Here is a 13,415-nt window from a genome sequence, read left to right as displayed (position 1 = left end):
CTATATACTTTCGGCCCGTCATTGGACACTGTGCTATCAAACCTCCAAACGAGCTTCAATGCCATACAGCACTCCTTCCGTGGCCTCCAACTGCTCTTAAACGCATCAGTAAAACCAAATGCATGCTTTTCAACCGATCGCTGCCTGCACCCGCATGCCTGACTAGCATCACCACCCTGGATGGTTCCAACCTTGAATATGTGGACATCTATAAGTACCTAGGTGTCTGGCTAGACTGCAAACTCTCCTTCCAGACTCACATCAAACATCTCCAATCAAAAATCAAATCCAGAGTCGGCTTTCTATTCCGCAACAAAGCCTCCTTCACTCACGCTGCCAAGCTTACCCTAGTAAAACTGACTATCCTACCGATCCTCGACTTCGGCGATGTCATCTACAAAATGGCTTCCAACACTCTCAGCAAACTGGATGCAACACTAAAGCACCTGTATACCACCCACCACTGCGACTTGGCTCTAGTCGGCTGGCCCTCACTCAGCAAACTGGATGCAGTCTCATTTCGTTCCAGTACACAGTGCCATCCGTTTTGTCACTAAAGCACCTTATACCACCCACCACTGCAAATGAGAACTTGTTCTCACTTGATGATTTAATACATTTTATAATATGGCTGTAACATCACAAAATATGGAAAAATGGAAGTTGTCTGAATACTTTCTGAATGCACTGTATGATTTATGAACTTCACCCCATCGCTGTGCCATTTCATTTGGTACATTCCAACCCCTCTAATTGACTCCCCCTGTGCGTGTTTTGGTATGTTCTAATCCTGTCTCCCCCCATGTAGAGGGTCAGTTGGACCATGCCGTTCTGCTGCAGGTTATAAAGGAACAGCAGGAGCAGCAGAAGAGACTGTTGGACCAGCAGGAGAAATTACTGGCTGTCATACAGGAACAACACCAGGAGATGCACCCCAAAAAGACAGGTGTGTACACACACACACACACATACTCAGTGTGTGCACTCTCGTACATGCTCTAAGTTTATATTCTGATGCATGTCTAAGTGCTGAGTATGAGTAATTGAAATGTTAGGTCAGTTAAAGGGAAAGTAAATAATGATCTTTGTATCTTGTGTAACATCAGATGGAGCTCCAGAGGCTGATGCAGAGAAGGGAGTACAGGAGGAGGGGGGAGCATCCAAGCCCAAAGACCCAGATCAAGATGGCCCTGCCCTGGCTTCAGATGCCAAGGAGCCCAAAGGAGCAGGAGCTCTACAGGCCGGAGGGGCCGAGCCTCACGTCCAGCCCCAGAATGAGGTCCTCCCTGTGGAGAAGAGTGCAGAAGAGCAGGTCGTCAAAGTGGTTCTCCCCGTGATCCCCAAGGAAGTAGTCCAGGAAGTCCCTAAACAGACAATTGTGGCAGGGGCAGCGTTGGAGGCCCCTAAGGAGAGGGAGCTGGGAGCTAGAGGGGTACCGCTGGGTCAGAAGGTGGCAGAGGGGGAGAAGCTAGAACCAGACCAGCCCAAACACAGAAAGGAGCAACCACCACCTGCTAAAGCTGAGGACCAGCCAGGGAAAGGATCGGTAGAGGCAGTAGTAGACAAGGACAAGGAGAGGATGGAGAAAGAGACACTGGAGGAGGAGAGGATCAATAGAGAGGTGCAGGCGAGAGTGGAGAAGGAACGGTTAGAAAGGGAGAGGAGAGGGAAACTGGTGAGAGAGCAGGAGATGGAAAAAGACCAAGTAAAGAAGGAGAGAGCGGAGAAAGAGAGGCTGGGAAAGGAGCGAGCAGAGAGGGAGAAGGTGGATAAGGAGAAAGCAGAGCAAGAGAGGATCCAGTGGGAGAAGGAAAAGACTGAGAGAGAGGTGATGGAGAGAGCTAAGAGGGGAGGAAGAGGGGAGGAACAGGCTCTGGCTGTAGCTGGGCCAGGACCTGTCGAACCAGGAGAACTAGGGGCTGTGAAGAAGAGTGGACGGGACCTGAAGGAGAGGGCAGCCGTCCAGTCAGACTCCAGGGACTTTGTGGAAGCCCAGCCCCAGGTGATCCACGAGAAGGAGAAGGCCAGGGACCAAGGAGACATGGACCTGAGGAGGAGAAGGAGAGCCCTGGGGGTAGGAGGTGCTGGAGGGGAGTCCAGGGAGGGTGAGCTGGAGCCCTTCTTTGACATGGGGGGGTCAGATCTCCATGCAGCCTTGGGGGGAGCACTGGTACACACACGCCAGATTAAACAGACCTCTGAGCTTGAGAGAGACGAGTAACAGGGACTGGGTAACGGCATACACGCACATGAATACGGTATAACATACACTCATGGACCGTTGGGTTGGACTGTGAATCCCTATATTTAAACAAACACACTCTCACATAGTGGGTCAGACTGTGCACACACACACTGGGTCAGACTGCGCTAACCTTGTACACATGTTCATACTAATCACAACGCATACACACACACTCTTTCTCTCCCCCACACAGTCATGTACCGTGGATCACACTCTATTGCCTTACCTTCACAATACCTGACAAGTACAGGAGGAGTGTGTGTGTGAGATGCATTGATGCATTGATGTGATGGGGAACATTCTGGCTGCATTAAACAGGCAATCCAATTCTGATCTTTTTCACAATTATTGGCAAAAGATCTGATCTGAATTGGTTTGCATCTTCATGTGACCTTAGTCTGTGGGCATCTATTACCAAATACTAGTGCTTTCTTTAGTGCTCCTTCCATGATTCCAGAAGATACAGGATAATAGTGATGATAAAGATATTGTAGCAATGATCACATATTATTCTATAATAATATGCTGTATAATGCTGCCATAGTTCTAGTCTTTATTAAAAATATATTTGTATGTAAATGTTAACTTATTTTTTGTTTTCTCTGGGGTGAGATTTGGACTAGAATGTATGTTAAGCGATGCAATACCACATACAGAGTTTCCTTTTTAATCCTGTGTTTTGAGAGAGCAATGTACCATCTATCCAATGACTTGTAATTTAGTCATTTTAAATCCCTTGATACTTCTAAGTGATTTGGCATTTTCATTTTGGCTCTGGAAAGATTACGTGCTGGTGTTTTTGTTACTGTAGTGGTTTTGTTAAGCCCAATCAATGTATGTTGGTTATCGTGTGCTGTAAATAGCATCTATATGTTCTCTGAACTGTCGCTAAATGTCCTTGTGCTGGTTTTTACATATTTTTGGAAAGCGTTCAAAGAACATTTAAATAGGGATCAATTGGTTAGCTTCAGTGCTTCTTCCAGATAATTTGACTCTTGATTTTGAAAACAGAATCATATTTTTGATGAATAAAAATAAGAATGTAGTGCTGTAGAAATGCGTATCCTTGTCACACACATCCGGTACAATTCCAATATGATTTTATTTTTTGTGAGTTCTGAATCCATAACTCTGATTCTACATTCCACGTTCTTGTGCCTTACATGTGCTACAGCAGTGTTTCTTCTGTGACTTAAAAGGAATATGGTTCTTTTGTTTTGTCATATCCTGTGTGTGAGGGCTCCACTGCTTTGTGCCTTTATCCTAACTTGTGATGAAATGAACGGGTCGAAGTGAATGGGTCGAAGTGAATATCTTTATGCCTGTATTGAGATGTAAATGCATCATTTCCAGAACAGAAGTGCAATTAGTCGTCATCTCTCGCTCTCTATTCTTGTAGCATTTGAAACAGTGGCTTGGACTTCTACAATGGTGCCCAGTGCTGTGGCTACCATAAGGAACAGTGAATGAAATGGACTTCATAGAGGGAGGACATCAACAGTGGCTTCATAACTCATGACTTCTTTTACAATTAGTTATTTCATTCTGGGTCGATTTCATATGTTGGTTGTCAATGTGTGTTGTGTACATTAACCAAAGAGAACCCCCATACATCAATTTGCATATTTCTACATGACAAATACACAGTCCTACAAGTCTTCGGTGGTGGGTTACATGTTATTGCATAGTCAAACGGTATGACCTTGACGCACTATTGAAGACTAGTTGAAACACCATGCTAGCATTACCTCTGGGACCAACAACTGGTCCAACATTATGCTTGTGGGACTAGTTGAGATATCTTTCAGCACCTGCCATCGCATTACTGAAACAGTACTACATGATGTTCATGGAACAACAGGGACATTAGGTCCACTGCCTGGGGTGTAGTCATTAGTGCAGACTGCAAACAGATGCAAATGTTTTACAATGTAATTAAGCGTTTCTATTGAACAAATTCAGGTAGGTCCCTCATCGTTTCTGTCCGTTTAGTTCCTAGTGAATACACCCCTGTTTATGTTCACGATAAAGCCTATGTCCAGCAGAATGCACTATATGTCCATCAGAGATGTGTTGGGCGGAATGGTCTACTTCACTCCCTTCTTGGCCTGCAAGACAATAAGATGATCAAGTCAGTTGAATTTATACATCAAAGACAGAAAAATGTCATAGAAAATGATGGAACACCTGTAATATGCCACTCACTGCTGTAACAATGCAAGTCTTCAGAGCATCAAACTCTTTAACACACAGGTCCTTTCTCAGCTCCTGTCTGCCTGTGGTAGTAGCTGTCACACAAAAGCTTCCCATAAGCTGCAGCCTGAGGACATGATATTCAAAACAAAAAAAATAAACATGTCCCATGTTTTATTTAAAAGATCAAACCATATGCTGACAAATTTGGCTTAGGATGATGTGGCATATCAAGAAGCTGATTAATACAATAGATATATTTTGTCACATAACACAATGTTTAAGTTTTGAGGAGCAGTGTTTCCCCAGAGCTGTTGCTATGTTGTTAATTTCTCTACGCCAACTCCAATGTCTTTAGAATTTGGCAGTATGTCTCCCCAAAATCCGCATCATCCAGACCAGACCTGGCTCTCCCTTTTGTGGGGAAAAACGAATTCTGATTGGCTGGACCTGGCTCCCAGTGGGTGGGCCTATGCCCTCCCAGGCCCACCCATGGTTGCACCCCTGCACAGTCATGTGAAATCCATAGATTAGGGCCTAATTTATTTATTTGAATTGACTGCTCTCCTTTATATGAACTGTAACTCTGTAAAATCGTAGAAATAGTTGCATATTGCGTTTATATATTTTTTCAGTATGAATTTGTTTGGTGGCTACGCACCTCACCAGAACACTGGGCAAAAAGCTCTGGGAACCGTCTCATCCTCTCCCGACTGCGAGTCCACACATTTGTCCCCGACATGATCAGTTGTGTGAGCAGCAGCAGAGATGGACGCTTGTTCAATACTCTTTGACAGTGGAAAAACAACGAATAACAATCTAATGCCCCAGCATTAGCTCTTGTACAATATTAGCGAAGTATCATAGAAATAAAAGGCATTCGTAGGAAAATATCCACTCAAATCATTGGCTCGCCCAGACCATGGACGGCACCATGTTGTTGACCCTGAATCAGGAAATGACACGCATGTAAATCTACAAACGTGATTTGTTCATTTCCACGTCCATCTTCTTCTGTCGGGTTTATCAGCGATTGGCAACCAACGTTATGGTCCATTACCGCCACCTACTGTACTGGAATGTGGGTCGGAGACCTGCTAGCCCCGTTAAATATAAAATAAAAAAGTACCTTCTCCCTCATGCTGAATCTCAGCCTCTCTCTTCCCACTCATACTGCCCACACTGTATCAGTACATGCTCCACTGTCTCTGGTTTCCTGGCAAGAATCACACTCTCCTGCTGGATGCTTTTCTATCACATTTATAGTCTTATTCAACTGGCTGCTACATGAGCTAAAGGACTGCAGACTCATCAATACTGCACATGAATAAGAGAAAATAACTTCTCTGTCTGCCTTGACTTCCTCCACCCACTGCAAGGCCAACAGTATGGCCATCAGCTCTGCTGTATATACAGCCAGATGATCTGTAATACGTTTCCTGACTGCCACCCCACATTCTTGCACTACAAATGCTGACCCAGTATGTCCTTGGAAGTCCTTGGTCCTTGGCTGCCAAACCATACGCTATACTGCCATAGTCTATTACAGATTTGAACAATGCAACATACAGTACATGTTCCTCAATGACGATCGGCCAGCCCCCCACTCAATCACCGTCAGACAGCATATCACATCTAGCACCTTCTTACAGTTTCCCACCACTCTCTCAATGTGTTCTGCCCTGGTCAGCCTAGTGTCAAAGTACACTCCAAGGAACCTGAAGGCCCCCACCCTCTCCAAGTTTCTCCTATATAACCTCAAGCGTACCTCATCTACCACCTTCCTCCTGGTGAATAACACTTTACTTTACTGACTTTATTGTCCCCCTATGGGGACATTTTGTTGCAGTGTCATTTACACGTTTAAAGTGGCGTTTAAATAACAAAACAAATTGACAATACAACTTTCATAACAGTACATAACAATAAAAAGAGACTAGCCTCACTGGGTCGATAGGAACATTAGCCCGAGCTATTTAGGAGGGATATCACACCTGGCACAAATGATTGTCTAGTTCTGTTTTTCCTGCCGAGGGGTTCCCTAAACCTGCGCCCAGAGGGGAGTAGTTCAAAGTCCAGGTACAGGGAGTGGCTTGGGTCTAAAATGATTTTGTGAGCCTTGCGGAGGGCCCTGAACTTAAAGACCTCATCCAGGCCTGTATGTTTGACTCCAAGTACCTTGCTTGCTGTGGTGACAATCCTTCTCAGCATATTTCTCTGGCTGACAGTGAAATTGCCAAACCAACAAACAATACAAAAGTTAAAATACTCTAAATTAAAGATTTGTAAAACAGAGTCAGTATAGGACAATTAACATTAAAAGAGCTCAGCTTTTTGAGAAAGTACAGTCTCTGTTGACTGTTTTTGTGGATCAGGTCTGTACATTTACTCCACTGAAGCTTATTGTCCAAGAGGACACCCACATATTTGCATTCCTCTACAATCTCTATGTTCTGACCTCTGATAGATGTTGCAGAGGTAAGTGTTGTACGCTTCCTAAAGTCTACGCACATCTCTTTGGTCTTATTGGTATTGAGGACCAAGTGTGATTGGTCACACCACTCTACAAAGTCATTTAGGACCGGGCCATGGTGTTCCTCGTTATCATGCAACAGGTTGATCAAGGCAGTGTCATCAGCGAACTTAACGAGGTGTCTGTCAAGATGGAAACTAGTACAACTATTAGTGTACAAGAGGAGTGGGGACAAAACACATCCCCGAGGAGAGCCTGTGTGGGTGTTGCGGATGTCTGACACGTGGGGACCTATTTTGACCCGGCTGTGACCGTTGGCTCAGGAAGTCCAACAGCCACAAAACCAGCCCCCCATCTAAGGAGAAGTCCCGAATGAGTCTGTGCCAGAATGTAAGGCTGGATTGTGTTGAAGGCAGAAGAAAAGTCAACAAACAAAACCCTGACATGGGATTTGGCACCCTCCAGATGTCTATAGACTATGTTAAGGAGACTACACCCTCCAGATGTCTATAGACTATGTTAAGGAGACTACACCCTCCAGATGTCTATAGACTATGTTAAGGAGACTACACCCTCCAGATGTCTATAGACTATGTTAAGGAGACTACACCCTCCAGATGTCTATAGACTATGTTAAGGAGACTACACCCTCCAGATGTCTATAGACTATGTTAAGGAGACTACACCCTCCAGATGTCTATAGACTATGTTAAGGAGACTACACCCTCCAGATGTCTATAGACTATGTTAAGGAGACTACACCCTCCAGATGTCTATAGACTATGTTAAGGAGACTACACCCTCCAGATGTCTATAGACTATGTTAAGGAGACTACACCCTCCAGATGTCTATAGACTATGTTAAGGAGACTACACCCTCTAGATGTCTATAGACTATGTTAAGGAGACTACACCCTCTAGATGTCTGGAGACCATGTTAAGGAGACTACACCCTCCAGATGTCTATAGACTATGTTAAGGAGACTACACCCTCTAGATGTCTATAGACTATGTTAAGGAGACTACACCCTCCAGATGTCTATAGACTATGTTAAGGAGACTACACCCTCTAGATGTCTGTAGACCATGTTGAGGATATTAAGAATGGCATCATCAACTCCTCTGCTGGGCTTCACAATTTTCTCAAGGCATTTCATTTCTAAGGATGTCAAGGCGAAAGGGCGGTAGTCATTCAGCACAGATGGATTAGATGTGATTAGACACTGTCTGAGTTCTCTACAGAGAACCTGAATCCCAACATTAATGCCCATCGCTCTACCTCATCAATTGCTTCCTGTACCTTCCTGACTATGTATAGCACATTTCTTTCCCTCTTCTGTAAGGCGCCTTCATCTGCAAATGTTTAATTTTTTTATTTGATTTATTTCACCTTTATTTAACCAGGTAGGCAAGTTGAGAACAAGTTCTCGTTTACAATTGCGACCTGGCCAAGATAAAGCAAATCACATACGACACATACAACGACACAGAGTTACACATGGAGTAAAACTAACATACAGTCAATAATACAGTAGAAACAAGCAACATTTATTGGATGCCAACCACAGTTAAACCTCACGAAGAAGAAGAACGGGATGGCAAAATCGTAGCAATATTCAAGGAATGACTGGCTTTCCTTCAAAACGTTGGTGCTATTTACAAATATAAACACTATGAAAAATAATATTTTGATATCTGTATGTCACATTTTGCGGGAACAGTAAATAGTTTTGTATATTCCATTACGCCCACTGTTTACTGTACCACTACAGCAGCCTAACTAACGTTAGAATGCTTGCACATCATATGACATCACAGTCTCTGAACAGAAATCTTATGTCATCGTCAGACTAGACTTGAGCTTTACAGTCCGTCGATATGATTTCTTCCCACACTGTTTCACCACGGACCCACCCTGTGTGTCCTGTGTGTCCTGTTTGTGCTAAAGACAAAATTGATGCTTTGGCCTCCCGAGTGGTGCAGTGGTCTAAAGAGCTGCTTGAGGTCTCACTATCGACCTGGTGTTTGATCCCAGGCTGTGTCACAGCCAGCCGTAACCAGGACACCCATGAGGCGGAGCACAATCGGAGTACAGTGTTGTCCGGGTTAGGGGAGGGTTTGGCTGGCCGTGATTTCCTTGTCCCATTGCGCTCTAGCTACTCCTTGTGGCGGGCCGGGGGCCTGCAAGCTGAACAGTGTTTCCTCCGACACGTTGGTGCAGTTCGCTTCCGGGTTAAGCGAGCAGTGTGTCAAGAAGCAGTGTGGCTTGGAAGGGTCGTGTTTCAGAGGACGCATGGCTCTCGACCTTTGCCTCTCCCGAGTCCGTAGGGTAGTTGCAGCGATGGGACAAGACTGTAACTACCATTTGGGGAGAATTATTATTATTTTTTAATAATTGAGGCTATGTCATGACAGCAATCCTTGCTAAATGTTCTATTCTGGGCTTCACCTGGCCATGCCTGATGATCTCTCTCTCAGGTTCCCACTCTGATGAAAGCAACAGCAGATGATGAATCGCCTTGTCCTGGCTACCTCTTTGAAGAAATCGGAAGTATCCTTTTAACCCCTTCACCTCCCACTGTATGATGATACAGCAGTGTTCTGATATGAAAAATCATTTAGTAAGATTCACCTCTTTTCAAAGTCAACTCAAAGACAGTACAGTTTGCATTCTTTACCCTCCTGGCTGTGTAGAAATCTCCCAGGAGTCCACTGGGTGTGGTCAGTTCCTGTTGTAGTACCTGTTGAAGAGGCTGGAGGTAGAATCCTGCCATGTCAAAATAAAGGTGAGCTCAGCTAGCCAGGTTAGCAGGATTTCACCTGCATTAAGAAACCTCAAACCCTGAATTTTACCATAGTTTGTTAACTGAGGCTGAAGAGGAATCATGTAGAAGAATGAAGCTACTCTTCACCATATATAATATAATCTATTAATCTGTTCATCCTGAGCCTTATCCCTCTTCCCTTTCCATCGTTTCTGTCCTTCCAGGTTCTGAAGATCTTCGTCCATCTCTGTGGCCACGGATTGCCTCACTTTCTGACAGAACTTGGACGGAAATCCACCTTCATCCAACAGGCCTCAGGTGAGATGATGGACATGACGATGATGATATGACCAGTAACACACCTCACTGTCTCCATTTCATCTTTCTATTTACGACAGTAGCATTTCAGAGAGCTATGAGTGTTATACTGAATATGTGTTTTTCCCTTCAATTTAGTGGTCCCCCTGATCCCATCCATGGCATTGCTCTGTATCAGGCCAAGAGAATGAGAGACAATGTCTAAGCCAATCACTATCCCTCTATGTATCTCACACACACAATGCTAATCCTGTCATTATCTGTCTCTAGGACATAGACAGGTTACTTTTCACAGACACAGCCTCTCCCCAGAGCAGCAAACTAGCAATGCCCAACATCGGTGAGTACATTATGTTGTTGTTATTCCATATTCTGCATGTCTACCTTACATTTACATGTTAGTCATTTAGCAGGTGCTCTTATCCAGCACTACTAACAATTAGTGCATTCATCTTAAGATAGCTAGGTGGGACAACCACACATCTCAGTCATAGTAAGTAAGATTTTCCTCAATAAAGTAGCTATTAGCAAGGTCAAAGTTAGTAAGGGGGGAGCTGTGCGATTATTTAAGATAAAATCAAATCAAATGTTATTGGTCACATACATGTGGTTAACAGATGTTACTACGGGTGTAGCAAAATGCTTGTGTTTCTAGCTCCGACAGTGCAGTAATATCGAACAATTTCCCAACATATACACAATGCACACAAATATAAGTAAGGAATGGAATTAAGAATATAAACATATATGGATGAGCAATGTCAGAGAGACTAAGATACAGTAGAGTAGTATAGAATACAGTATATACATATGAGATGAGTAATGCAAGATAAGTAAACATTATTTAAGTGACGAGTGTTCCATTCATTAAAACAGCCAGTAATTTCAAGTCTGTCACACCCTGATCTGCCTCACCTGTCCTTGTGCTTGTCTCCACCCCATCATGGTGTCACCCATCTTCCCCATTATCCCCTGGGTATTTATACCTGTGTTTTTTGTCTGTCTGTGCCAGTTTGTCTTGTTTTGTCAAGTCAACCAGCGTGTTACTCTATGCACCTGCTTTTTCCTTCTTCTCTGTTTTTTTGCTAGTCATCCCGGTTTTGACCCTTGCCTGCCTTCGACTCTGTACCCGCCTGCCTGACCATACTGCCTGCCCCGACCTCGAGCCTGCCTGCCACTCTGTACCTCCTGGACTCTGACCTTGTTATGATCTTTGCCTGTCCACGATCATTCCCCTGCCTGCCCCTTGGATACTAATAAATATCAGAGACTCAAACCATCTGCCTCCCGTGTCTGCATCTGGGTCTCACCTTGTGCCCTTATAGTATGAACTGGCCATGACAGACCCAGCAGACCTGGACCAGCTCCGCCACGCTGTCTCCCTGCAGGGAGCCACCATTGGGAGGCATGAGGAGTTACTGCTGGACCTTTTGGAAGGGCTTCATTCCCTGACAGAATGCCACAACCAAGGGTTCAAGGCTATTATGGAGAAAATCAGTGAGTTAGCTCATAGGCAGCCTGCCACCTCAGAGACCTCCCAACCTCCCAGTAACCGGTCTACTATCAGTGGTGGGGTTGTACAGCCTACCCCGGCTCCCCGAGAACCCCGCTTACCTCCCCTGGAGCAATATTCTGGGGATCCTGAAACCTGCCAGAGTTTTCTTTCTCAGTGCTCCCTTATTTTTGAGCTTCAGCCATTATCGCTCCCTTCAGACCGGTAGAAGATAGCGTTTATTACTACGCTATTGACGGAAAGGGCACTCTCCTGGGCTACGGCAGTTTGCGAGCAACAATCCGCCATTTGTCGCCATCTGGAAGATTTCATGGCAGAGGTGAGGAAGGTGTTCGATTCTACAGTATCCGGGAGAGAGGTGGCCCGAAAACTACTTAAATGACGTCAAGTGTGGCAGACTACACAGTAGATTTTCACACGTTGGCTACCGAGAGTGCCTGGAATCCGGAGTCCCTATGATATACCTTCGTTCATGGGCTTTCAGAGGAAATAAAAGACAAGCTAGCAGCTCGGGAGTTTACCGCTGGGCCTCGGTTACCTTATCGCCCTTACTCTTAGGATTGATGGGCGTCTACGGCAACACAAGAGTAAGAGGTCTGGTCTTGGGCAAACTCGTTCATCCACTGTTGCTCATTCATCACCAAAGGAATCCGTAAGTCCCCAAAGGCTGTATTTCCGAGAAAACCCGAAGCCACCTGAGTTCTGGGAATCCTCTAATTCCCATCAACCGCACTCCCTTTTAAGTGATACTGCTGTGGGGAGACCAGTCTAAGTCTCTCCTGGTGCTCATGGACTCTGGGGCGACTGAGAGTTTTATGGACGCTACCCTAGTTTCTGAATTAATTCATATTTATTTATTTATTTTTGAGTGATATAACAATTTACCATTTGGAGCTTCCCTTTGAGTCAATGTTTTGTGTTACTTTACTCAACTGGTAGTAAGCACAGGGGAGGCTAAAGAATGTTTTGTACATTTCCACTCATCTCCTCTCTGTTCCCATGGACGCTAGAGCACTGGACGGCCACTCCATTGGTAGGGTTACCCACTGCACTGTTCTTGTTAATCTGCGGGTTTCAGGAGTGAGGCTATACAGCTTCTCCTCAATGAGTCCCCCAATGTTCCTGTTGTTTTGGGATTTTCTTGGCTCTGTGTATATCAATGATGTCGCTCTTGCTGCGATAGGCGATTCCCTGATCCACCTCTACGCAGACGACACCATTCTATATACTTTCGGCCCGTCATTGGACACTGTGCTATCTAACCTCCAAACAAGCTTCAATGCCATACAACACTCCTTCCGTGGCCTCCAACTGCTCTTAAACGCTAGTAAAACCAAATGCATGCTTTTCAACCGATCGCTGCCTGCACCCGCATGCCCGACTAGCATCACCACCCTGGATGGTTCCGACCTTGAATATGTGGACATCTATAAGTACCTAGGTGTCTGGCTTGACTGCAAACTCTCCTTTAAGACTCATATCAAACATCTCCAATCGAAAAAGCCCTCCAACTCATCAAGAGTCGGCTTTCTATTCCGCAACAAAGCCTCCTTCACTCACGCCGCCAAGCTTAACCTAGTAAAACTGACTATCCTACCGATCCTCGACTTCGGCGATGTCATCTACAAAATGGCTTCCAACACTCTACTCAGCAAACTGGATGCAGTCTATCACAGTGCCATCCGTTTTGTCACTAAAGCACCTTATACCACCCACCACTGCGACTTGTATGCTCTAGGTCGGCTGGCCCTCAGCTACATATTCGTCGCCAGACCCACTGGCTCCAGGTCATCTACAAGTCCATGCTAGGTAAAGCTCCGCCTTATCTCAGTTCACTGGTCACGATGGCAACACCCATCCGTAGCACGCGCTCCAGCAGGTGTATCTCTCTGATCATCCCTAAAGCCA

General features: G+C 45.0%; 2 protein-coding genes across 8 annotated transcripts in view; one reads left to right on the top strand and one right to left on the bottom strand.

Moving 5' to 3' along the window:
• LOC118402906 (putative sodium-coupled neutral amino acid transporter 10) overlaps positions 1-3,290 on the top strand; it is a 30,705-nt gene extending 27,415 nt beyond the window's left edge. For all 7 annotated transcript variants that reach the window (XM_035801269.2, XM_035801268.2, XM_035801266.2 and 4 more), the window contains 2 exons: positions 809-946; positions 1,107-3,290. In XM_035801269.2, coding sequence (XP_035657162.1) covers positions 809-946; positions 1,107-2,221 — 1,253 coding nt within the window. In that variant the 3' untranslated portion in view covers positions 2,222-3,290. The remainder of the gene's footprint in view (positions 1-808; positions 947-1,106) is intronic.
• A 38-nt stretch (positions 3,291-3,328) lies between these two features.
• Positions 3,329-5,409, bottom strand: ndufaf8 (NADH:ubiquinone oxidoreductase complex assembly factor 8). Its single transcript, XM_035801296.2, is given in 4 exon segments — positions 3,329-4,353; positions 4,451-4,546; positions 4,548-4,565; positions 5,100-5,409. Coding segments are annotated over 4 exon segments (216 nt in total). The 5' UTR covers positions 5,181-5,409; the 3' UTR covers positions 3,329-4,332.
• Between the last annotated feature and the right edge of the window lie 8,006 nt (positions 5,410-13,415).

Source organism: Oncorhynchus keta, chromosome 24 (assembly GCF_023373465.1).
Source record: "Oncorhynchus keta strain PuntledgeMale-10-30-2019 chromosome 24, Oket_V2, whole genome shotgun sequence".
Lineage (NCBI taxonomy): Eukaryota > Metazoa > Chordata > Actinopteri > Salmoniformes > Salmonidae > Oncorhynchus > Oncorhynchus keta.
The sequence above is the reverse complement of the archived record's forward strand: the minus strand, read 5'-3'. Positions and strand labels throughout refer to the sequence as shown.